This window comes from Coregonus clupeaformis, chromosome 33 (genome assembly GCF_020615455.1).
Source record: "Coregonus clupeaformis isolate EN_2021a chromosome 33, ASM2061545v1, whole genome shotgun sequence".
Classification (NCBI taxonomy): Eukaryota; Metazoa; Chordata; class Actinopteri; order Salmoniformes; family Salmonidae; genus Coregonus; species Coregonus clupeaformis.
This window is the reverse complement of record NC_059224.1, coordinates 13,319,694-13,342,010: the sequence shown is the minus strand read 5'-3', so window position 1 is coordinate 13,342,010 and position 22,317 is coordinate 13,319,694. Positions and strand designations below refer to the sequence as shown.

Here is a 22,317-nt window from a genome sequence, read left to right as displayed (position 1 = left end):
TTTTCTGAGCAAAAAATAAATATATATTTTTTTAAATTGTTGGACATAAAATACTGTGAAACCACCAGGAAATCAGCTCCAAGTGATTTACCTTTTGGAAATCTGTTCCAAAGTATTCCCACACATAATAGAGAATCTATGTGATCGTATACAAATGTAAGGTTTGAAATGATTGTTTTAATCAAATACTATATCTGTTTGGGCTTCTTGCAGTCAATTTGCAGATTTGCAAATTATTTGTCATTATGTTCCGGCCCCCTGACCATCCTCTCAAGAACACATCGGCCCGCGGCTCAATCTAGTTGAAGATCTCTGCTTTAAATTGTGTGGCTCGATACACTGAAGCGCTGTATGCTATGCTATTATATGAGGTTCAGTTCACGTCAGTGCAAGCACCGTAGCGATAAACCAATTCAAGCATCGTCTTTGAAGACATTAAAGCGATTAAATATATTTTAAAAAAAATTCCCTTATTTTCCCAGTGATCTTCCTTCAAATTATTATGTAGGCAACGTGTGTGGGCTGGAACCACTGACACAAAACCTTTATCATTGGGGCAATTAATAAGTAGGCCTAAAATTGGCCTCCAGTACCCTTTACATAAGGACACCTAATATTAACTTTTCTTTAGAAACGTTTTGGTAAGATAATAATGTATATCTCTCCTTTGTGATCATCACAGCACCTGTCATAAAGCACCTGTCTAATATCCTCCTACATAGCAAGACATAGTGATTGGTTGCTCAAAATATGTTGCCATGTGTTATGTGTTAAATATCTTTCTGTGTCAGTTTACTTTGTTTTACAATGACCTATGACCTTGGTGTCACACAAAACAACTGGTCACCCATCCTCTCATAACATCTCTTGTTCCCCACATTCAGCCCTGTAGCAGATATAGTTTATCACAGATACAGATAAATAAGGTAACTCTCCAACTCTAACTCCATGGTGGTCTTTAACTGCTATTCCTTTCTCTGGTGATGGGCCTTTCACACCTGTCAGCTTACATACAGTTGAAGTCGGAAGTTTACATACACTTAGGTTGGGGTCATTAAAACTAGTTTTTCAACCACTCCACACATTTCTTGTTAACAAACTATAGTTTTGGCAAGTCGGTTAGGACATCTACTTTGTGCATGACACAAGTAATTTTTCCAACAATTGTTTTCAGACAGATTATTTCACTGTATCACAATTCCAGTGGGTCAGAAGTTTACATACACTAAGTTGACTGTGCCTTTAAACAGTTTGGAAAATTTCAGAAAATGATGTCATAGCTTTAGAAGCTTCTGATAGGCTAATTGACATCATTGTAGTCAATTGGAGGTGTACCTGTGGATGTATTTCAAGGCCTACCTTCAAACGCAGTGCCTCTTTGCTTGACATCATGGGAAAATCAACAGAAATCAGCCAAGACCTCAAAGAAAAATGGAGGACCTCCACAAGTCTGGTTCATCCTTGGGAGCAATTTCCAAACGCCTGAAGGTACTACGTTCATCTGTACAAACAATAGTACGTAAGTATAAACACCATGGGACCACGCAGCCGTCATACCGCTCAGGAAGGAGACGCGTTCTGTCTCCTAGAGATTAACGTACTTTGGTGCGATAAGTGCAAATCAATCCCAGAACAACATCAAAGGACCTTGTGAAGATGCTGGAGGAAACCGGTACAAAAATATCTATATCCATAGTAAAACGAGTCCTATATCAACATAACCTGAAAGGCCGCTCACAAGGAAGAAGCCACTGCTCCAAAACCGCCATAAAAAAGCCAGACTACGGTTTGCAACTGCACATGGGGACAAAGATCGTACTTTTTGGAGAAATGTCCTCTGGTCTGATGAAACAAAAATAGAACTGTTTGGCCATAATGACCATCGTTATGTTTGGAGGAAAAAGGGGGTTGCTTGCAAGCTGAAGAACACCATCCCAACCGTGAAGCACAGGGGTGGCAGCATCACGCTGTGAGGGTGCTTTGCTGCAGGAGGGACTGGTGCACTTCACAAAATAGATGGCATCATGAGGAAGGAAAATTATGTGGCTATATTGATCAGTCAGGAAGTTAAAGCTTGGTCGCAAATGGGTCTTCCAAATGGACAATGACCCCAAACATACTTCCAAAGTTGTGGCAAAATGGCTTAAGGACAACAAAGTCAAGGTATTGGAGTGGCCATCACAAAGCCCTGACCTCAATCCTATAGAACATTTGTGGGCAGAACTGAAAAAGCGTGTGCGAGCAAGGAGGCCTACAAACCTGACTCAGTTACACCAGCTCTGTTAGGAGGAATGGGCCAAAATGCACCCAACTTATTGTGGGAAGCTTGTGGAAGGCTACCCAAAACATTTGACCCAAGTTAAACAATTTAAAGGCAATGCTACCGAATACTAATTGAGTGTATGTAAACTTCTGACCCACTGGGAATGTGATGAAAGAAATAAAAGCTTAAATAAATAATTCTCTCTACTATTATTCTGACATTTCACATTCTTAAAATAAAGTGGTGATCCTAACTGACCTAAGACAGGAATGTTTTTACTATTAAATGTCAGGAATTGTGAAAAAACTGAGTTTCAAAGTAATTGGCTAAGGTGTATGTAAACTTCCGACTTCAACTGTATTGGCGTGATGTCCAGCCAAATCACTATCAGACGCTATAGCATGCAAGCTAATTATACTATGCTCTTGGTGGCTCTTTTGGTGTGTGGTACGTATTGCACCGAGGCCTGGGAGGTGAGTGCTATGCTACAGTGTGTTGTCAAGCATGAACAACACAGCAGAACGCTTGTCCCGGCCTGTAGGGCCGTCTGGTGGGTGAATAATTGATCTCTCTATTGGGGCGACACATCGAACGCAGGTAGAGAACAAGACATCATTAATGCATGGCTGACAACTGGTGTATGTAACCAAGAAAATGAACATGTCCTGAAAGTTTTATGAATGTCCTCTTGTTGGTCTGTTGTTGATGATGTCGAGGAGTTTTAGCTTTCTATGAAAAAAGTAGTCTCACTTTTTGGACAGACGTACAGAAATGTTAGACTTTGAGTCTAGCTCTCGAGGAACCAACGCACTATCTGCTAAAAATTGTGAAATAGACACAAATTAATTATTTGAAATTTGCGACTGGCACACGAAAACGTCCACTTTTCTGTGAGTATTACACGATTGTCATCTCAACGCATTTTGTGTGTATTACACGATTTTCTTTCTTCATAAGGCATTTGTGTGCATTACACTAATTCCAATTTGTTGTGGTTAATGTTAGCTAGGCGTTTAATGTTAGCTACGCTAGCTAGATGGGGGTTAAGGTTAGGATTAGGGGTTAAGGTTAAGTAACATGCTAGCTAAGTAGTCCCGTGTGGCCATTTGGTAGAGCATGGCACTAGGGTTGTGGGTTCAATTCCCATGGGGGACCAGTACGAACAAATATGAAAATGTATGCACTCACTACTGTAAGTCGCTCTGGATAAGAGCGTCTGCTAAATGACAAAACATATACAAAATGTAAAATGTAGTTAAAAGGTGAACTATGCAGAAATCACTCTGCCATTTCCTGGTTGCTAAAATTCTAATAGTTCACCTAATATCAGTTTATGTGACAAAACAAGCAGTCATTGTGTAGAGAATCATTGTATCATCTAAACTGCTGTGAAATATATTTTCCATAACCACAAATATTGTATTTTCAGCTGTTTTGAAGCTGGTGTACAAAACCAAAAGTAAAAGACACAAATACTAAACTTAAGAACGGGAAGCATAGAAATAGCGCACAGAACAGATCTACCGCTTCTTAGACTTGCTTTTAATGAGAATGACAGATCTATAACTCACATTTCTGTGTGAATTTGGTCGGGTCACCCAAAAAGTTATATATTGTAGCTTTAAAGGGTTAAGGTTAGGGTTAGGCGGTAGGTTAAAGGGTTAAGGTTAGGGGAAGAGTTAGCTAAGTAGTTGCAAAGTACCTGAAAAGTAGTAAGTAGGTGCAAAGTTGCTAATTAGATAAAATGCAAAAGTTGTCTCCTATCGTTTCTGTGATTGAAATTCACTGTATACAAAATTGTGTTCTGCAAAAAATAATGTTTTTGTATGCCTGTCAATAATTCCCAATAAGCAATTTGTGTCTATTTTACAATAATCTGTGATACTGGGTCAGTTCTGTAGAGATATTTCCTCCTTCCCTGTTCTGTGGAGATATTTCCTACTTGTTCTGTGGAGATATTTCCTAACGTCCCAGTCTTGTGAAGGTAAAGCAAAAGTTGATTGTGAAGGAAACAATAAGAGCTTTAGAATGGGAATGTTGACCCACCTAACTGGCTTTAGAATGGGAATGTTGACCCACCTAACTGGCTTTAGAATGGAATGTTGACCCTCCTAACTGGCTTTAGAATGGGAATGTTGACCCACCTAACTGGCTTTAGAATGGAATGTTGACCCTCCTAACTGGCTTTAGAATGGGAATGTTGACCCACCTAACTGGCTTTAGAATGGGAATGTTGACCCACCTAACTGGCTTTAGAATGGAATGTTGACCCTCCTAACTGGCTTTAGAATGGAATGTTGACCCTCCTAACTGGCTTTAGAATGGGAATGTTGACCCACCTAACTGGCTTTAGAATGGAATGTTGACCCTCCTAACTGGCTTTAGAATGGGAATGTTGACCCACCTAACTGGCTTTAGAATGGAATGTTGACCCTCCTAACTGGCTTTAGAATGGGAATGTTGACCCACCTAACTGGCTTTAGAATGGAATGTTGACCCTCCTAACTGGCTTTAGAATGGAATGTTGACCCTCCTAACTGGCTTTAGAATGGGAATGTTGACCCACCTAACTGGCTTTAGAATGGAATGTTGACCCTCCTAACTGGCTTTAGAATGGGAATGTTGACCCACCTAACTGGCTTTAGAATGGGAATGTTGACACACCTAACTGGCTTTAGAATGGAATGTTGACCCACCTAACTGGCTTTAGAATGGAATGTTGACCCTCCTAACTGGCTTTAGAATGGAATGTTGACCCTCCTAACTGGCTTTAGAATGGAATGTTGACCCTCCTAACTGGCTTTAGAATGGAATGTTGACCCTCCTAACTGGCTTTAGAATGGGAATGTTGACCCACCTAACTGGCTTTAGAATGGAATGTTGACCCTCCTAACTGGCTTTAGAATGGAATGTTGACCCACCTAACTGGCTTTAGAATGGAATGTTGACCCTCCTAACTGGCTTTAGAATGGGAATGTTGACCCACCTAACTGGCTTTAGAATGGAATGTTGACCCTCCTAACTGGCTTTAGAATGGAATGTTGACCCTCCTAACTGGCTTTAGAATGGGAATGTTGACCCACCTAACTGGCTTTAGAATGGAATGTTGACCCACCTAACTGGCTTTAGAATGGAATGTTGACCCTCCTAACTGGCTTTAGAATGGAATGTTGACCTTCCTAACTGGCTTTAGAATGGGAATGTTGACCCACCTAACTGGCTTTAGAATGGGAATGTTGACCCACCTAACTGGCTTTAGAATGGAATGTTGACCCTCCTAACTGGCTTTAGAATGGAATGTTGACCCTCCTAACTGGCTTTAGAATGGAATGTTGACCCACCTAACTGGCTTTAGAATGGAATGTTGACCCTCCTAACTGGCTTTAGAATGGGAATGTTGACCCACCTAACTGGCTTTAGAATGGGAATGTTGACACACCTAACTGGCTTTAGAATGGAATGTTGACCCACCTAACTGGCTTTAGAATGGAATGTTGACCATCCTAACTGGCTTTAGAATGGAATGTTGACCCTCCTAACTGGCTTTAGAATGGGAATGTTGACCCACCTAACTGGCTTTAGAATGGAATGTTGACCCTCCTAACTGGCTTTAGAATGGGAATGTTGACCCACCTAACTGGCTTTAGAATGGGAATGTTGACACACCTAACTGGCTTTAGAATGGAATGTTGACCCACCTAACTGGCTTTAGAATGGAATGTTGACCATCCTAACTGGCTTTAGAATGGAATGTTGACCCTCCTAACTGGCTTTAGAATGGAATGTTGACCCTCCTAACTGGCTTTAGAATGGGAATGTTGACCCACCTAACTGGCTTTAGAATGGGAATGTTGACCCACCTAACTGGCTTTAGAATGGGACTGTTGACCCACCTAACTGGCTTTAGAATGGAATGTTGACCCTCCTAACTGGCTTTAGAATGGAATGTTGACCCTCCTAACTGGCTTTAGAATGGGAATGTTGACCCACCTAACTGGCTTTAGAATGGAATGTTGACCCTCCTAACTGGCTTTAGAATGGGAATGTTGACCCACCTAACTGGCTTTAGAATGGAATGTTGACCCTCCTAACTGGCTTTAGAATGGGAATGTTGACCCACCTAACTGGCTTTAGAATGGAATGTTGACCCTCCTAACTGGCTTTAGAATGGAATGTTGACCCTCCTAACTGGCTTTAGAATGGGAATGTTGACCCACCTAACTGGCTTTAGAATGGGAATGTTGACCCACCTAACTGGCTTTAGAATGGAATGTTGACCCTCCTAACTGGCTTTAGAATGGAATGTTGACCCTCCTAACTGGCTTTAGAATGGACTGTTGACCCACCTAACTGGCTTTAGAATGGAATGTTGACCCTCCTAACTGGCTTTAGAATGGGAATGTTGACCCACCTAACTGGCTTTAGAATGGGAATGTTGACACACCTAACTGGCTTTAGAATGGAATGTTGACCCACCTAACTGGCTTTAGAATGGAATGTTGACCATCCTAACTGGCTTTAGAATGGAATGTTGACCCTCCTAACTGGCTTTAGAATGGGAATGTTGACCCACCTAACTGGCTTTAGAATGGAATGTTGACCCTCCTAACTGGCTTTAGAATGGGAATGTTGACCCACCTAACTGGCTTTAGAATGGGAATGTTGACACACCTAACTGGCTTTAGAATGGAATGTTGACCCACCTAACTGGCTTTAGAATGGAATGTTGACCCTCCTAACTGGCTTTAGAATGGAATGTTGACCCTCCTAACTGGCTTTAGAATGGGAATGTTGACCCACCTAACTGGCTTTAGAATGGGAATGTTGACCCACCTAACTGGCTTTAGAATGGAATGTTGACCCTCCTAACTGGCTTTAGAATGGAATGTTGACCCTCCTAACTGGCTTTAGAATGGAATGTTGACCCACCTAACTGGCTTTAGAATGGAATGTTGACCCTCCTAACTGGCTTTAGAATGGGAATGTTGACCCACCTAACTGGCTTTAGAATGGGAATGTTGACACACCTAACTGGCTTTAGAATGGAATGTTGACCCACCTAACTGGCTTTAGAATGGAATGTTGACCATCCTAACTGGCTTTAGAATGGAATGTTGACCCTCCTAACTGGCTTTAGAATGGGAATGTTGACCCACCTAACTGGCTTTAGAATGGAATGTTGACCCTCCTAACTGGCTTTAGAATGGGAATGTTGACCCACCTAACTGGCTTTAGAATGGGAATGTTGACACACCTAACTGGCTTTAGAATGGAATGTTGACCCACCTAACTGGCTTTAGAATGGAATGTTGACCATCCTAACTGGCTTTAGAATGGAATGTTGACCCTCCTAACTGGCTTTAGAATGGGAATGTTGACCCACCTAACTGGCTTTAGAATGGGAATGTTGACCCTCCTAACTGGCTTTAGAATGGAATGTTGACACACCTAACTGGCTTTAGAATGGAATGTTGACCCTCCTAACTGGCTTTAGAATGGGAATGTTGACCCACCTAACTGGCTTTAGAATGGGAATGTTGACCCACCTAACTGGCTTTAGAATGGGAATGTTGACCCTCCTAACTGGCTTTAGAATGGAATGTTGACACACCTAACTGGCTTTAGAATGGAATGTTGACCCTCCTAACTGGCTTGATTGTGTGGTTTACACTTTCAACTTTGTAAAGAAGGATTATGTGGTTTGCTTGACACAACAGTGGAAAGACCTAGACACAACAGAAAGAAGTCAGCACACACCTATTTAGCATACACATGTACAAAAACACTGCCTTGAAAAGTACTTCAAAAGTACTTCAGTGACTTCTGTCTACTTGAGTATTGAGGTGTGTTATTATAACAGTCCCCTTGTTCACTGTCCTACTGCGCATGGTCCACTTTAGACAGACCAGTGTGGTGTTACTCTGGCTGAGTCGGCCTGAGTAGTTCAACAGTCTTTAGACAGACCAGTGTGGTGTTACTCTGGCTGAGTCGGCCTGAGTAGTTCAACAGTCTTTAGACAGACCAGTGTGGTGTTACTCTGGCTGAGTCGGCCTGAGTAGTTCAACAGTCTTTAGACAGACCAGTGTGGTGTTACTCTGGCTGAGTCGGCCTGAGTAGTTCAACAGTCTTTAGACAGACCAGTGTGGTGTTACTCTGGCTGAGTCGGCCTGAGTAGTTCAACAGTATTTAGACAGACCAGGACTGCATCCTGTCCTAGTGTGTCGTGGTCACCTGTTCCACTGCGCCCCCTCATTATCAAAACTCAGACAGGATGATGCGTGACTCCCGGCCTTCCAGTCACCTCTCAGGACATTGTGATGGATGGCAAACAGGGCTGTTGCCATGAGGAGATGCCAGCCTGTCTTACAGACCAATGGTGTATAGTTCTGTTTGTCTCTACCAGCAGCATAAGATGCAGAAGTGGAAGTTGGGAAGTATGTTTTATTAACTAAAGCATAATACCAAGGAGTTTAAGCCGGGGAAAGACGTGGGATTCTTGGCTGAGGCTGGAAGCAGCGACTGAGGCTCTGTTTTCATTGGGAGCCAAGGGAGGGGTAAAGAAGTGAGGAGGAGGGGTGTGATGTGATGGTGAAATGGTTAAAGACCGATGGGGGGAATGCTGGAGGAGTAAAGGGGAGGATGGAAGAAGAGAAATGAGGGAATGCTAGAGGAGTGATGGGATGTGGGGAATGTGAAGGAGAGTGAGCCAGAGGTGCGGTAATGGAATGCTAATTGTATCTCTGGAACGCATGTCGTTGTGGGAGAAGGCTGTGTTCTGCATTCAGTCCCCTGACACCCAGGAGCGCCAGATGCGACACACACACACACCGCTCACTGTGTTATTTATAGCTAGGTTCACAAGGTTCTTCCAGCCGTCACGTGACCACACACACAACGTGCTGGACGTGCGTGACTCGGGAAATGTCATAAGGAACGTTGACGATTCTACTGTACCTTCCTACAGACAGACACACAGACAGACAGATGGGTGGCTAGTTAGAACCCTCAGGGACCTGTGCTCTTTATGAACATGAGAGAATACTCAGAGGACTCTACATAGAGGACAGCATTTCAGAATATTTCCATATTAGACATTTTGGCCTTCTATCCCTGTGCACAACAGTGTGTTGGCAGGGTCTGGGGGCTGTGATGTGGGTCTGGGGGCTGTGATGTGGGTCTGGGGGCTGTGATGTGGGTCTAGGGGCTGTGATGTGGGTCTGGGGGCTGTGATGTGGGTCTGGGGGCTGTGATGTGGGTCTGGGGGCTGTGATGTGGGTATTGAACAGTGTGTTGGCAGGGTCTGGGGGCTGTGATGTGGGTATTGAACAGTGTGTTGGCAGGGTCTGGGGGCTGTGATGTGGGTATTGAACAGTGTGTTGGCAGGGTCTGGGGGCTGTGATGTGAGTATTGAACAGTGTGGGATAACCTCTCCCTCTCTCTGTCTCCCCAGCAGCAGTGTAACCCAGGGGACCTGCGTGTCCTGAGGAAGGGGATGACCCTGTACCACTCTGAGTCTCAGCTGTCATCCCTGCCACAACGCCAGGATGCACTGTACAACGTGAGAACACACACCTGTAAAAACACATCTACCCACTGCTGTTCTTACAGCCATCCTCTGCATGTCTTTTTCCCACTGTCTCTCTAACACATCTACACCACCCAGTTTAAACCACGGACTCACCAGGCCTTTAGGCTTCCGTCTCCCCAGAGCCTTTTTCAACTGAATCATGTGGAATGAAATTAATTATCCACTCTGACCCCTGACTTCTAACCTCTCTCCTCTACCAGAGGAGACAGACCGGCTGGTAAATGTTTTCTGACTGCCAGAGTAGAGAGCTTCGGCAGCACATATACTAAAATTGGATCGATACAGAGAAGATTAGCAAGGCCCCTGTGAAAGGATGACGCGCAAATCCAAGAGGCCAGACCTCACTTTGCCACCCCCCTGATGACCTCACTCTACAGAATCTCTACAACCCAGTACACAGGCCCTACATACTGCCAGACCTAAGACCCAGTACACAGGCCCTACATACTGCCAGACCTAAGACCCAGTACACAGGCCCTACATACTGCCAGACCTAAGACCCAGTACACAGGCCCTACATACTGCCAGACCTAAGACCCAGGACACAGGCCCTACATACTGCCAGACCTAAGACCCAGTGCACAGGCCCTACATACTGCCAGACCTAAGACCCAGTACACAGGCGCTACATACAGCCGTAGCACAGAAAGCATGCTGTACAGGCCCAGCACGCGCTGCACAGCTTTAGAGGTCAATCTCCTACTTCGGAGTGTCCTAGTCATGACCTTTGACCCATGAGTCTCTCCCAGGTGAGACAGGAGCAGGGCACACAGCCTAAAGAGAGGGAAGCAGGAGTTTACTAACCGCCTCACTCTCTCCTCTGTGGGACCGTGTGCCAGTGCACTGACTTCAGAGGCCATTACATACTGAAACCTCATACTTCCATGAAAAAGAGATTACCATAGAACTATATGTTATATTATAAACTGGGTGGTTCGAGCTCTAAATGCTGATTGGCTGAAAGCCGTGGTATATCTAATTACATTGGTGACCAGTTTATAATAGCAATAAGGCACCTCAGAGGTTTGTGGTATATGGCCAATATACCACAGCTAAGGGCTGTATCCAGGCGCTCCGCGTTGCGTAGTGCATAAGAACAGCCCTTAGCCGTGGTATATTGGCAATATACCACACCCCCTCAGGCCGTATTGCCTTATTCTACCTCTATTGAGATGACTTGCCTTGTTAGAAAAGGGATGAATAAATACAACACACATTTACATGACCACGCCTTCAGTTCAAAATGCCATATCCTCAGATTTACAGTACACAGTGTACAGTAAACGTCTTCCACCGGTGACGGTATATTTATTGGATTAGAAAGTCTTTCATTTCCTGCATCTTGTTTGTCATGACGTCTCCATAGAGACCATCTCATTATGGTCTGTACTGTGATTGATTGGCTGGCTTCTGATGTGTTCATCCAAGTGTAAGAGATGGCCTAAGTGGAACAGAGAGCGAGAGATGGAAAGAGAGAGAGAGAGAGTTAGTGAGAGGGATGGAGATGTAGGAGAGAAAGAGTGACAGAGATGGAGAGAGAGAGCTGGAGGAGAGAGAGAGAGAGAGAGTCATATGATGCTGAACTTCCTGTTCTCTCTGTTCCAACCAACAACCGTTCTCTCGATGCGGACTGTTAGTTAGTTAATAGGATGGCTTCTTCTCCCATCATCATCATGGTTTTATATTTAGTTGGTGGCCCTCCTCTGCTCTGCTCTCTCTTGTTCAAACTGGGATCATTCTGCCCCACTTCCACTTTCAGGTCACGTATTGTGTGTGTGTGTGTGTGTAAGCGTGCGTGCAAGCGTGTGTGTTTTAGTTAGACAACACTGCCTTCATTTCATTTACACCGACACTAGATAGTCCTCTCCTATTCCTCGTTTTAACACTGTACCCCATGGTTTCTGACAGTGTGTTAACCAATGGACCATAGTTTCTGACAGTGTGTTAACCAATGGACCATAGTTTCTGACAGTGTGTTAACCAATGGACCATAGTTTCTGACAGTGTGTTAACCAATGGACCATGGTTTCTGACAGTGTGTTTCTCTCTCCCTGTACTGGAAGACCTAAAACAGGCTGATTATGCAGGGAACTGAGCCAGGACTCAACATCCATATGAATAGTAAACACCGCCTGGAGCTGTGTGTTTCTCTGCACTGTCCATAACCTTTACTTATACAGAACCCCTACCCAGCGAGGAATAGAACCAATATCTGGCCCAGCACAGCAGTTCTGATTACACATCTCACACGGTGGGTTTCACCTAAAAAACAGGGAAGGAAAAAGGGAACGTTAGCAATATTTTACTTTTGTGGTTAGGCCTTATCTATATAGGAAGTAAGTAACTTCAGGAAATTGTCACGAACAGAAGAGGACCCAAGAGCGCAAGTTCAAATTCAGAGTTCTTTATTCAAGGTTACAGGCGGGAAGAGGAGTCCCAGGGGTGTCAGGGGTCTTTCAGGGTCCTCCTGTGGGTACCTGTGCTCCGGGGGTCACCAAATGTCCGGGGGTGTCCAGTCCAAGTGCTTAGTGTGTGTGTTCCCCAGTGATGGAGCGGCGTATCGGGCTGAGGGTGGTGAAACGTCTGGGCACGCTCATCTGGTGGTCGGAGACCTGGGGGAACACACACACACAACAGCAATATGAATGGCAGGCAGAAGTACAGATCAGGGCTGGGCAAATATCGTGGTGAGAGACAGAAGGCAGAAACGAGTTACCGGAGGGGCTGAAGATCGGAGAGTAGTCGAGGTCCAGAAGGCAGGTTGGGATAGACGGGGCAGTAGAACAAGGAGGCAGTCAAGAAAGGATCGGTATCACAAACAGGAGTCAGAGCGCAGACAGGCAGGTTACTGGTCCGGGTTTGAAGACGATCTGACAGGGCTTGGCTGAAAAACAGGGCTTGATATACTGGGAGAGGTAGTGGGGAAATGCAGTTCAGCTGGCAGAGTAATTAGAACAGAGTGAGGCAAGGTGAGGATGGTGAGTGGGAAATGCAGTGCAGCTGGCCAGGTAACAAGAGCAGAGCAGGGCAGGTGGAGCTAGTTAGGCTGAGTAGAGAGAGGGAGGTGAGCAGAGTGGAAGATAATTGAATGCAATTAATGTTGCTACCAGGGAGAGAGAGTGCTCATGACAGGACCCCCCCCTCCAAGGGACGGCCCCAGAAGTCCCAAGAACAACATCATGCCGGGAGGGTGGAGGGGAGCAGGCGGCGGGTCAGAACTCCTCCGAGCGGTCCGAGTGAATCTCCTCATCCTCAGAAGGAGCTGGAGGGTCACGGTCGGGAGACAGGACAGGCACTGAGACAGGAGCAGGGCGGGCCGGACGGCTAGGAACCCCTCTTGGACGGCCCCTACGGATTGCAGGCTGATCAGGATGTAGTCGGTGGAAGTCAGTGATAAGGGTCCGGTCCACTATCCTCCTGGCCGGGATCCAGGTCCTCTCCTCTGGACCATATCCCTCCCAATCAACGAGGTACTGGAGACCCCTACCCCTTCGCCTAGAGCGGAGCAGCCGCCGGACGGTGAAGACAGGACCGCCATCTACGAGGCGCGGAGGAGGTGGCGCCGGAGCTGCAGGGACCAGGGGACTTTCATGGACCGGCTTGACCTTGGAGACGTGGAAGGTGGGGTGGACCCGCATGGAAGCGGGCAACTGAAGTCGGACCGCCGTTGGACTGATGACTTTCTGCACAGGAAAAGGACCAATGAAGCGAGGGGCCAGCTTTCGTGATACAACCCGCAGCGGCAGATCCCGGGCAGACAGCCAGACCTTCTGACCAACCCGGTAAGTAGGTGCTGGGGTCCTCCGTCGGTTGGCACCGACGGCGTAGCTGGTTCCAGACTTCAGGAGCACAGTGCGAGCCTGGGCCCAAGTGCGGCGGCAGCGGCGGGCATACGCAAGAGCAGACGGACAGGTGGCATCCGCCTCCTGGCTGGCAAACAGTGGAGGTTGATACCCGTAGACACACTGAAAGGGGGAGAGCCCGGTGGAGGAACTGGTGAGTGAATTATGGGCATATTCCACCCAGAGCAGGTGTTGAGCCCAGGCCCGGGGGATTTTGGGAAGCCACACACCTCAGTGCCTTCTCCAGCTCCTGGTTCATGCGTTCAGTCTGGCCGTTTGACTGCGGGTGGAATCCAGACGATAGGCTGGCGGTGGCCCCAAGGAGATGACAGAACTCCTTCCAAAAGGTTGCTGAGAATTGCGGGCCCCGGTCTGACACTATATCCTGGGGTAGGCCATGGATACGAAACACATGTTCCAGGACCACCTGGGAGGTCTCTTTAGCAGAGGGTAGTTTGGGAAGGGGGCACGAAGTGGGTCATCTTACTAAAGCGGTCAACAATGGTAAGGATGACTGTGTGTCCGTCAGAGGGCGGAAGGCCCGTAACAAAGTCCAGTGAAACGTGGGACCAGGGCCTCTTGGGTATGAGTAGGGGTTGCAGCAACCCAGCAGGAGGCTGGTTGGGAGTCTTGTTTCGGTTACAAGTGGGACAAGCTCGGATGAATTCTCGGACATCCCGTCTCATCCCCCGCCACCAGAACCGCTGGCGGACCAGATGAAGGGTGCGAGTGATGCCGGGATGACAGGCCAGACGGGATTCGTGCCCCCACTGAATCACAGGTGACCTGAGATTTGCTGGAACAAACAGACGGTTGGGGGCGCTGGTGCTTGGACCTGGCTGGTCCCGAAGAGCCTCCATGACCTGCTTCTCGATCTCCCAGGTGAGGGCCGCTACGACCAAGTGGCTGGGAAGAATGGGAGCTGTCATGGCGGTGGTCTCGTCCTTCTGAAACATCCGGGAAAGAGCATCAGGTTTGATGTTGCGAGATCCCGGGCGGTAGGAGAGCGTGAAATTGAAGCGCGTAAAGAACAGAGACCACCGCTGTTGACGGGGAGTTCAGCCTCCTGGCTGTTTGGATATACTCCAGGTTCTTGTGGTCTGTCCACACTACGAATGGTTCCTTTGACCCCTCTAACCAGTGCCGCCATTCTTCAAGGGCGAGCTTGACAGCCAACAGCTCGCGGTTCCCAATGTCGTAGTTGCATTCGGCAGGGGTTAGCCGACGGGAGTAGAAGGCACAGGGGTGCATCTTGCCATCCTCAGCTGCTCTTTGAGAAAGCACTGCACCCACTCCCACGTCCGAAGCATCTACCTCCACCACAAACTGCCTTGCTGCATCTGGCATCTGGAGGATGGGAGCAGAAGTGAAACATGTCTTGAGGATATTGAAGGCCTTATCAGCAGCTGATGTCCATTGGTACGGTTGTTTAGTGCTGGTTAGCGCCGTGAGGGGTGCAGCCACTGTGCTATAGTTTCTGATGAATCTCCTATAAAAAGTTGGCAAAGCCCAGGAACTGTTGCAACTTCTTCCGAGACTCAGGAACTGGCCAGGAAGTGACAGCCGACACCTTCGTGAGATCCATCTGAATGCTGCCCTCGGTCACCACATACCCCAGGAATGAAACGGTCTTGGCATGGACCCAGCGCACTCCCTGACCACGATGGAGGAAGAGCCAGAGAGGACTGCCCTACAGCGACTGGAACGCTCTGAGGGAGACATAAATCGGATGGCTGGCGACATCGCTTCCCTTCTCCAGCTATTCAACCAGCAGCAACAACAGTTCCAACTGCAGCAACAACAGCTAGCCCAAGCCCTGCAACTACTCTCAAGCCCGGCTACTCCACCTGCACCCCCCCTGGTCCTTTTGTTCCTGTACCACCGATACTCCTTCATCCCTCCGCTGGAGGTCCCAATGCTGCAGGCCCGGCAGTGCTGCCACCAGATCCCCACGCTCCTGAACCAAGGATTGGGAACCCGGAACGCTTTTGATGGCAACCAGAAGCAAGTAAGACCATTCTTGAGCAGCTGCCGAATCCAGTTTGCACTACAGCCCAGGACTTTCTCAACAGAGGGAGCCAAGGTGGGGTATGTCATCACACATCTCACCGGTCGAGCTCGGTTGTGGGGAACGGCGGAATTCGACCGGCAAACCCCAGCCTGTGCCTCCTTCAGTGCCTTTGAGGAGGAGATGTTAAAGGTCTTTGACCTAGGCTCGCCAACAGCCGAAGCGTCACAAGCTCTGCTCACCATCCGTCAGGGCAATCGGACAGTGGCAGACTTCTCCATTGACTTTCGTACCCTGGCCAGTCAAAGCTCGTTTAACCCAGAGGCACTGGTGCAAGCCTTCCTCCATAGCCTGGCGGACTATATCAAGGACGAGCTTGTTTCCCATGACCCGCCCTCAACGCTTGATGCCGCCATTGACCTTGCCGTTCGCATTGACCGCCGTATACAGACCCGGAGGAGGGAGAAGGGCCGTCTCAGTCAACCTGCCATCCGTACTCGGGTCGATACCGCTTCTGTCCAGCCCCTGCCTGTCAAGTCCCATAGCCAACTCAATCAGCCTGAGCCCATGGAGATTGGCCGTGCCTCTCTGACTCCCGAGGAGCGTCGGCGCCGTCTAAGCTCCAACCTTTGCCTCTACTGTGGTGGCGAGAATCACCGTGTCGCTACTTGTCCGGCAAAAGCCGCAGCTCACCAGGTGTAGGGGAGATCCGGGTGAGCTCAACAAGCCTTCAGTCTCCCTCCATCCGAAAGACCCTGCTTCATCTCCGCCTTCAGCTTTCTGACAAGACTCATACATTGGCCGCCCTTGTGGATTCCGGGCAGAAGCAAACATCATGGACCCTGAGCTTGCACAGCAACTGGGCGTGAACCATCATCAACTGACACAACCCATTCCTGCACGAGCCCTGGATGGGCATCATCTTGGCACTGTCACTCATATCTCCGCCCCTGTGACAATCCTGCTGTCAGGAAACCACCAGGAGTCCATCCAGTTTCACCTCCTACACTCACCTGGCCAACCACTCATTCTTGGATACCCGTGGCTCCGTCAGCACAACCCCCACATCGACTGGGAGACAGGAACAGTCCGTGAGTGGGGAAGGAGTTGTCACCAGACCTGTTTAAGGGGGGCCACCCTGCCCGTTCACCGGGAAGGATCTAGCGCTACCTCCGACATATCCAATGTTCCGGCCTGTTACCACAGCCTGAAAGAGGTGTTCAACAAATCCAAGGCGACATCTCTACCCCCACACAGACCCTATGACTGCGCGATTGATCTCCTGCCTGGCACAGCACCTCCCAAGGGTCGTCTGTATTCACTGTCAGCCCCGGAAAGAAAGGCCATGGAGGACTACATTAATGACTCTCTTGCCTCCGGGATAATTAGACCGTCGTCTTCCCCCGCAGGAGCCGGGATTCTTCTTTGTCGGCAAGAAGGACGGTTCTCTTCGTCCATGCATAGATTACCGGGGGTCTGAAGCGACATCACGGTTAAGAATCGCTACCCACTGCCCTTACTTTCGTCTGCCTTCGAACTGCTGCAGGGAGCCACTGTATTCACTAAGCTGGACCTTCGCAATGCCTACCATCTGGTGCGGATGAGGGAGGGAGACGAATGGAAGACAGCGTTCAACACACCAACCGGCCACTATGAATATCTCGTCATGCCCTTCGGCCTCACCAATGCCCCAGCAGTTTTTCAAGCCCTAGTGAATGATATCCTCAGGGACATGCTAAATACGTTCGTATTTGTGTACCTTGACGATATTTTAATATTCTCAAAGACTCTGTCAGAACACACGCACCACGTCCGGTTGGTCCTGCGCCGCCTGCTGGAGAACTCTCTTTTCGTGAAGGCAGAGAAGTGCGAGTTCCATGCCAAGACCGTTTCATTCCTGGGGTATGTGGTGACCGAGGGCAGCATTCAGATGGATCTCACGAAGGTGTCGGCTGTCACTTCCTGGCCAGTTCCTGAGTCTCGGAAGAAGTTGCAACAGTTCCTGGGCTTTGCCAACTTTATAGGAGATTCATCAGAAACTATAGCACAGTGGCTGCACCCCTCACGGCGCTAACCAGCACTAAACAACCGTACCAATGGACATCAGCTGCTGATAAGGCCTTCAATATCCTCAAGACATGTTTCACTTCTGCTCCCATCCTCCAGATGCCAGATGCAGCAAGGCAGTTTGTGGTGGAGGTAGATGCTTCGGACGTGGGAGTGGGTGCAGTGCTTTCTCAAAGAGCAGCTGAGGATGGCAAGATGCACCCCTGTGCCTTCTACTCCCGTCGGCTAACCCCTGCCGAATGCAACTACGACATTGGGAACCGCGAGCTGTTGGCTGTCAAGCTCGCCCTTGAAGAATGGCGGCACTGGTTAGAGGGGTCAAAGGAACCATTCGTAGTGTGGACAGACCACAAGAACCTGGAGTATATCCAAACAGCCAGGAGGCTGAACTCCCGTCAACAGCGGTGGTCTCTGTTCTTTACGCGCTTCAATTTCACGCTCTCCTACCGCCCGGGATCTCGCAACATCAAACCTGATGCTCTTTCCCGGATGTTTCAGAAGGACGAGACCACCGCCATGACAGCTCCCATTCTTCCCAGCCACTTGGTCGTAGCGGCCCTCACCTGGGAGATCGAGAAGCAGGTCATGGAGGCTCTTCGGGACCAGCCAGGTCCAAGCACCAGCGCCCCCAACCGTCTGTTTGTTCCAGCAAATCTCAGGTCACCTGTGATTCAGTGGGGGCACGAATCCCGTCTGGCCTGTCATCCCGGCATCACTCGCACCCTTCATCTGGTCCGCCAGCGGTTCTGGTGGCGGGGGATGAGACGGGATGTCCGAGAATTCATCCGAGCTTGTCCCACTTGTAACCGAAACAAGACTCCCAACCAGCCTCCTGCTGGGTTGCTGCAACCCCTACTCATACCCAAGAGGCCCTGGTCCCACGTTTCACTGGACTTTGTTACGGGCCTTCCGCCCTCTGACGGACACACAGTCATCCTTACCATTGTTGACCGCTTTAGTAAGATGACCCACTTCGTGCCCCTTCCCAAACTACCCTCTGCTAAAGAGACCTCCCAGGTGGTCCTGGAACATGTGTTTCGTATCCATGGCCTACCCCAGGATATAGTGTCAGACCGGGGCCCGCAATTCTCAGCAACCTTTTGGAAGGAGTTCTGTCATCTCCTTGGGGCCACCGCCAGCCTATCGTCTGGATTCCACCCGCAGTCAAACGGCCAGACTGAACGCATGAACCAGGAGCTGGAGAAGGCACTGAGGTGTGTGGCTTCCCAAAATCCCCGGGCCTGGGCTCAACACCTGCTCTGGGTGGAATATGCCCATAATTCACTCACCAGTTCCTCCACCGGGCTCTCCCCCCTTTCAGTGTGTCTACGGGTATCAACCTCCACTGTTTGCCAGCCAGGAGGCGGATGCCACCTGTCCGTCTGCTCTTGCGTATGCCCGCCGCTGCCGCCGCACTTGGGCCCAGGCTCGCACTGTGCTCCTGAAGTCTGGAACCAGCTACGCCGTCGGTGCCAACCGACGGAGGACCCCAGCACCTACTTACCGGGTTGGTCAGAAGGTCTGGCTGTCTGCCCGGGATCTGCCGCTGCGGGTTGTATCACGAAAGCTGGCCCCTCGCTTCATTGGTCCTTTTCCTGTGCAGAAAGTCATCAGTCCAACGGCGGTCCGACTTCAGTTGCCCGCTTCCATGCGGGTCCACCCCACCTTCCACGTCTCCAAGGTCAAGCCGGTCCATGAAAGTCCCCTGGTCCCTGCAGCTCCGGCGCCACCTCCTCCGCGCCTCGTAGATGGCGGTCCTGTCTTCACCGTCCGGCGGCTGCTCCGCTCTAGGCGAAGGGGTAGGGGTCTCCAGTACCTCGTTGATTGGGAGGGATATGGTCCAGAGGAGAGGACCTGGATCCCGGCCAGGAGGATAGTGGACCGGACCCTTATCACTGACTTCCACCGACTACATCCTGATCAGCCTGCAATCCGTAGGGGCCGTCCAAGAGGGGTTCCTAGCCGTCCGGCCCGCCCTGCTCCTGTCTCAGTGCCTGTCCTGTCTCCCGACCGTGACCCTCCAGCTCCTTCTGAGGATGAGGAGATTCACTCGGACCGCTCGGAGGAGTTCTGACCCGCCGCCTGCTCCCCTCCACCCTCCCGGCATGATGTTGTTCTTGGGACTTCTGGGGCCGTCCCTTGGAGGGGTCCTGTCATGAGCACTCTCTCTCCCTGGTAGCAACATTAATTGCATTCAATTATCTTCCACTCTGCTCACCTCCCTCTCTCTACTCAGCCTAACTAGCTCCACCTGCCCTGCTCTGCTCTTGTTACCTGGCCAGCTGCACTGCATTTCCCACTCACCATCCTCACCTTGCCTCACTCTGTTCTAATTACTCTGCCAGCTGAACTGCATTTCCCCACTACCTCTCCCAGTATATCAAGCCCTGTTTTTCAGCCAAGCCCTGTCAGATCGTCTTCAAACCCGGACCAGTAACCTGCCTGTCTGCGCTCTGACTCCTGTTTGTGATACCGATCCTTTCTTGACTGCCTCCTTGTTCTACTGCCCCGTCTATCCCAACCTGCCTTCTGGACCTCGACTACTCTCCGATCTTCAGCCCCTCCGGTAACTCGTTTCTGCCTTCTGTCTCTCACCACGATATTTGCCCAGCCCTGATCTGTACTTCTGCCTGCCATTCATATTGCTGTTGTGTGTGTGTGTCCCCCAGGTCTCCGACCACCAGATGAGCGTGCCCAGGCGTTTCACCACCCTCAGCCCGTACGCCGCTCCATCACTGGGGAACACACACACTAAGCACTTGGACTGGACACCCCCGGACATTTGGTGACCCCCGGAGCACAGGTACCCACAGGAGGACCCTGAAAGACCCCTGACACCCCTGGGACTCCTCTTCCCGCCTGTAACCTTGAATAAAGAACTCTGAATTTGAACTTGCGCTCTTGGGTCCTCTTCTGTTCGTGACAGAGGTCAGATCGTTCTGTCACGAACAGAAGAGGACCCAAGAGCGCAAGTTCAAATTCAGAGTTCTTTATTCAAGGTTACAGGCGGGAAGAGGAGTCCCAGGGGTGTCAGGGGTCTTTCAGGGTCCTCCTGTGGGTACCTGTGCTCCGGGGGTCACCAAATGTCCGGGGGGTGTCCAGTCCAAGTGCTTAGTGTGTGTTCCCCAGTGATGGAGCGGCGTATCGGGCTGAGGGTGGTGAAACGTCTGGGCACGCTCATCTGGTGGTCGGAGACCTGGGGGACACACACACACAACAGCAATATGAATGGCAGGCAGAAGTACAGATCAGGGCTGGGCAAATATCGTGGTGAGAGACAGAAGGCAGAAACGAGTTACCGGAGGGGCTGAAGATCGGAGAGGTCCAGAAGGCAGGTTGGGATAGACGGGGCAGTAGAACAAGGAGGCAGTCAAGAAAGGATCGGTATCACAAACAGGAGTCAGAGCGCAGACAGGCAGGTTACTGGTCCGGGTTTGAAGACGATCTGACAGGGCTTGGCTGAAAAACAGGGCTTGATATACTGGGAGAGGTAGTGGGGAAATGCAGTTCAGCTGGCAGAGTAATTAGAACAGAGTGAGGCAAGGTGAGGATGGTGAGTGGGAAATGCAGTGCAGCTGGCCAGGTAACAAGAGCAGAGCAGGGCAGGTGGAGCTAGTTAGGCTGAGTAGAGAGAGGGAGGTGAGCAGAGTGGAAGATAATTGAATGCAATTAATGTTGCTACCAGGGAGAGAGAGTGCTCATGACAGAAATTACATTGATGGAAGTTACAATCTATCTGCAATATTAAAGCTGATCTACCCCCTAATAAAAAATTAAAATAAAATTTTAAAAAATGCAGGCAATTACAAATAGTTTGGAATAGAGGGCACGAATGGTCGTCTCCCCACCAGACTAACTCAATATTTCTCCTCTCTCAGGGCACGGTTGGTCGCCTCCCCACCAGTGAGTCAACCCCGGTAACAGGCTACCTGTCCTGTGTTCAGAAACCAGAGGCTGTGGTCCACGCTATGAAGGTACGGCAACTTGACATCATCTCTCACACAGACCTAGGTTCAAATACATGTGTATGTATTGTAGGGCGGCAGGTAGCTTAGTGGTTAAGAGCGTTGTGCCAGTAACCGAAAGGTCGCTGGTAATAATCCCCTGGCCGACTAGGTGAAAAATCTGTCGATGTACCCTTGAGCAAGGTACTTAACCCTAATTGCTCATGTAAGTCGCTCTGGATAAGAGCGTCTGCTAAATGAGTAAAATGTATTTATGGATCTGGTTTTTTAAATACTTTTTTCTGTGTATTTGAGTATTTTCCAATACACAACCCAAAACAAGTACTTTTATTTGAGCATTCAATGTAAAAAAAACAATTAGTCGACCAAATTGTATTTAAGAGGAATTTCAAATACTCTTTTCAAATACCTGGGTTAAATGCATTGGGAGTGTATTTGAGTAATTGTATTTGAAAATGTATTTCCAAATACATTACGATTTTCAACTACTTGTCTTTTCAAATAAACTATACCTGAATACTTTCATATACATACTTACGAATGTACAGAGAGGGAAAAAAGTATTTGATCCCCTGCTGATTTTG

At 48.9% G+C, this 22,317-nt stretch overlaps 1 protein-coding gene and 1 non-coding gene across 3 annotated transcripts in view; both read left to right on the top strand.

Annotated features, from left to right (window-relative positions):
• Positions 1 to 22,317, top strand: part of LOC121548511 (coiled-coil domain-containing protein 85C-B-like) — a 116,980-nt gene that overhangs the window by 89,432 nt on the left and 5,231 nt on the right. The window contains exons 3-4 of one of the 2 annotated variants that reach the window (XM_041859968.2): positions 9,717 to 9,821; positions 21,647 to 21,742. In XM_041859968.2, the coding sequence (XP_041715902.1) occupies positions 9,717 to 9,821; positions 21,647 to 21,742 (201 nt within the window). Of the gene's footprint in view, positions 1 to 9,713; positions 9,822 to 21,646; positions 21,743 to 22,317 lie in introns of both variants that reach the window. The other variant, XM_041859967.2, reaches the window with a different exon arrangement.
• On the top strand, positions 10,097 to 10,199 carry LOC121549383. The gene has a single exon (XR_005996822.2). It is a non-coding gene; the product is annotated as a U6 spliceosomal RNA (small nuclear RNA).